At 42.0% G+C, this 2,939-nt stretch overlaps 1 protein-coding gene across 1 annotated transcript in view; it reads left to right on the top strand.

Moving 5' to 3' along the window:
• The window catches only part of LOC144969611 (betaine--homocysteine S-methyltransferase 1-like), a 15,758-nt gene extending 13,703 nt beyond the window's left edge, over positions 1-2,055 (top strand). Inside the window, exons 7-8 of the mRNA XM_078908753.1 lie at positions 58-206; positions 868-2,055. Coding sequence (XP_078764879.1) covers positions 58-206; positions 868-996 — 278 coding nt within the window. The 3' untranslated portion in view covers positions 997-2,055. The remainder of the gene's footprint in view (positions 1-57; positions 207-867) is intronic.
• The last annotated feature ends 884 nt before the right edge of the window (positions 2,056-2,939 follow it).

A 2,939-nucleotide genomic window follows, 5' to 3' on the forward strand; every position in this document is an offset into this window, starting at 1 on the left:
CCGTTAATTTGTACCACATGTCACCAGTTTGATGCAATTTCTATTTGCATATCTGAGGTGAGAGAGCGTTTCCTCTAGAGCTCCCAGCACATATGTGTGGCCAACGTGAGATCCAGGAATTTGCTGAAGCCTGTAAGGAGATTGGTGTACAATTTGTTGGACTTTGTTGTGGTAACTGCTCTCATTACATCAGGACTGTCGCTGAGGTAGCTGCCAAAATACAAGCACACACACATACACACACACACACACACACACACACACATGGACATACAAAAAGAAGTACAGAAATGTTTTACTTCAATAAAAAACGGATCCGTGAGGCACCCATAAAAAAGAAAAAAGAAAAAGAAGATGAAGAAGAAGAAGGAGAAGAAGAAGAGGGGGAGGAGGAGGAGGAGGAGGAGGAGGAGGAGGAGGAGGAGGAGGAGGAGGAGGAGGAGGAGGAGGAGGATGAAGAGGAGGAGGAGCGGGTGATGATGAGGAGGAGGTGGAGAAGAAGAAGCAGAAGAAGCAGAAGAAGAAGAAGAAGAAGAAGAAGAAGAAGAAGAAGAAGAAGAAGAAGAAGAAGAAGAAGAAGAAGAAGAAGAAGAAGAAGAAGATAAATAATTAGAATTACCAGGGACATGGCTGATTCTAACATGAGTGTTACGTTTTTTACCCCTTGTAAAGCGCTTTGAACACGTTTTGTGGATATTGCGCAATATAAAATCTCGATTTTTCTTCTTTTTTAATTCTCTTTTTCTTCCTTCTTTTTTTAATGCTATAGTAAAATCGGTTTTCCCCCAAACCAAAGGGACGTAAAAAATAATTTGCATAGGTGCTTGTGTGAAATTGTTATTTCTGTGCCCCCCTGTCTTTCCACAGGTGTATGGCCGGAGACCCGATGCAAGCGACTATTCGCCAGATATGTCCAACCATTACACCTACGGCGACCCATCCAAATTCAAGAGTTATCACACAGATGAACTCTATCGATGGGAGACAGGGGAATAGGGAAGAAAAGTCGTGACAAAAAAACAAAACACTATTACTCTTTTGGTTACTAAATCCTTGGGAGTGTGTATGTAACCAGAGGAATAATAATGAATAGGTTACGTAAAGGTGGCATAACTATTTCAAGTTGAGAAACTAGAGGTCAGGTAACGGTGAAAGATAAAGATCTGAACGAGTTGATAGGTTACAGAAAGAAAAATACAAGGAAAAAACATCCCAAGAAGTTTTTATTCTCTGTTGTCTTCTGGCACTTTCCTACTCACTTCATTTCTTGTTATTATCAACATAAGTGCCTGCTCCACTCACTTTTCTTAATTAAAAATTCACCCCAAATATCGGAGCATACTCAATGTCTCAATCGTTTCTGTTACATGTTTGTGTTGAGAATATTGGCTATTTAGCTTAAATGCTTGCCAACGAACTTCGAGACGTTTGTGTGTGTTGAACCCGTGACCTAAAGAAGTCGGGGAGAACTGGTTCTCCATAGACTAGAATTTGAAGCGACCTTTTAGGGATCGTGGATAGCTCATACGGTAGAGTACGATCTCCCCGGCCAGTCGGAGTTGTACCAGTAAGGTCGCGGGTTCGAGCCCCTATCGCCTCCGCGAAGTTTTTATTCTCTGTTGTCTTCTGGCAATTTCCTATTCACTTCATTTCTTGTTATTATCATCCCAAGAAATCCGTCTGCCTTAACTGGTGATTGATCCTCAGACTCTGAAGAATATAGGAATTAAAAAATTTCCCAACTATCAGGAACCTCTGTGGTGTAATGGTAGCACGTCTAAAGGTCTGAGGTTCGATCCCCAGAAGAGGCAGACTTTTTTCTTTCTTGTATTTTTCTTTCATGCTTTGTCTGGAACCTTTCATTCACACTTGTTCAGATCTTCATCTTACACCGGTGCCTGCTCTCTAGTTTTCAAAAATATAAAAATGGACCAACTCAAATGTCTTTGTCCTTGTCCTCTCGTGTTCAATGTATGTGTTGTTTGATGCACGCGAGGGATCACAGCGTAAAACGCGTACCCTTGTGAAGAATAAAGGAATTAAAATTGTCCTAACTATCGAGAATCTGTGTGGTGTGATGGTAGCACGTCTGACTGGTAATCAGAAGGTGTGAGGTTCGATCCCCAGTTGAGGCAAACTGATTTTTTGGGGGTAGACTTTTTCTTGTATTTTTCTTTCTTGCTTTGTCTGGCATCCTTCATACACATTGTTCAGATCTTTTATCATAACGATTTCAGTAGCACAGTGTATTGACAGATTCTCCGGATGAAGGGACGCAAAAGAGCGAGGATGGATGATCTTTATTGACGACCAGAATACCATCACTCTGAACATTATCATAGCTTGTCGCTCCAACACCGAACCCAATCCACATCATCTGGGGAGGAGACTCTTAGGTTTTTCCCCAACAGTTGAAGAACATCTGTCATCTGATCAAGCTGGTTTCCAGTTTCCACCCTGGAAGATCATGCTGTGACCAACTTCCTGAACTTGACACAATACATCTAAGATGGTTACGAGAATAAACAAATTACAGGGGCTGTGTTCGTGGACTTGACAGTTGCCTATTAAAAACAATTGAGCTTTTTTTACATAGCGCAATATCCGCTAATCGTACTAAAAGCGCTTTACAATGGGGTCCCTGGCCAACAGCAACATTTACTATTTAGGAAGGAACATGACGCCTGTTAGGCGATGTTACAATTTTTTCGTACAGAGACAATGCTGTTAACGACTAGGTACTCATTTTACACCCGAGTACGGTGAGAGAATGTGAGTAACGAGTCTTCTCCAGGACTCAACTATGCGCCGAGCAAGGCTCGAACCAAGGACCTTCCGATCCAACAGCGAGTGTCATCCCACAAGACCACATAGCCTGTGGCACAGTAAATCACAGAAGACTGCTCCTAAAGGTTGCAAGGATGACTCATAACACAAAA

This window comes from Berghia stephanieae, chromosome 3 (assembly GCF_034508935.2).
Source record: "Berghia stephanieae isolate SIO BIC M18660-M18661 chromosome 3, UCSD_Bste_1.3, whole genome shotgun sequence".
Classification (NCBI taxonomy): Eukaryota; Metazoa; Mollusca; class Gastropoda; order Nudibranchia; family Aeolidiidae; genus Berghia; species Berghia stephanieae.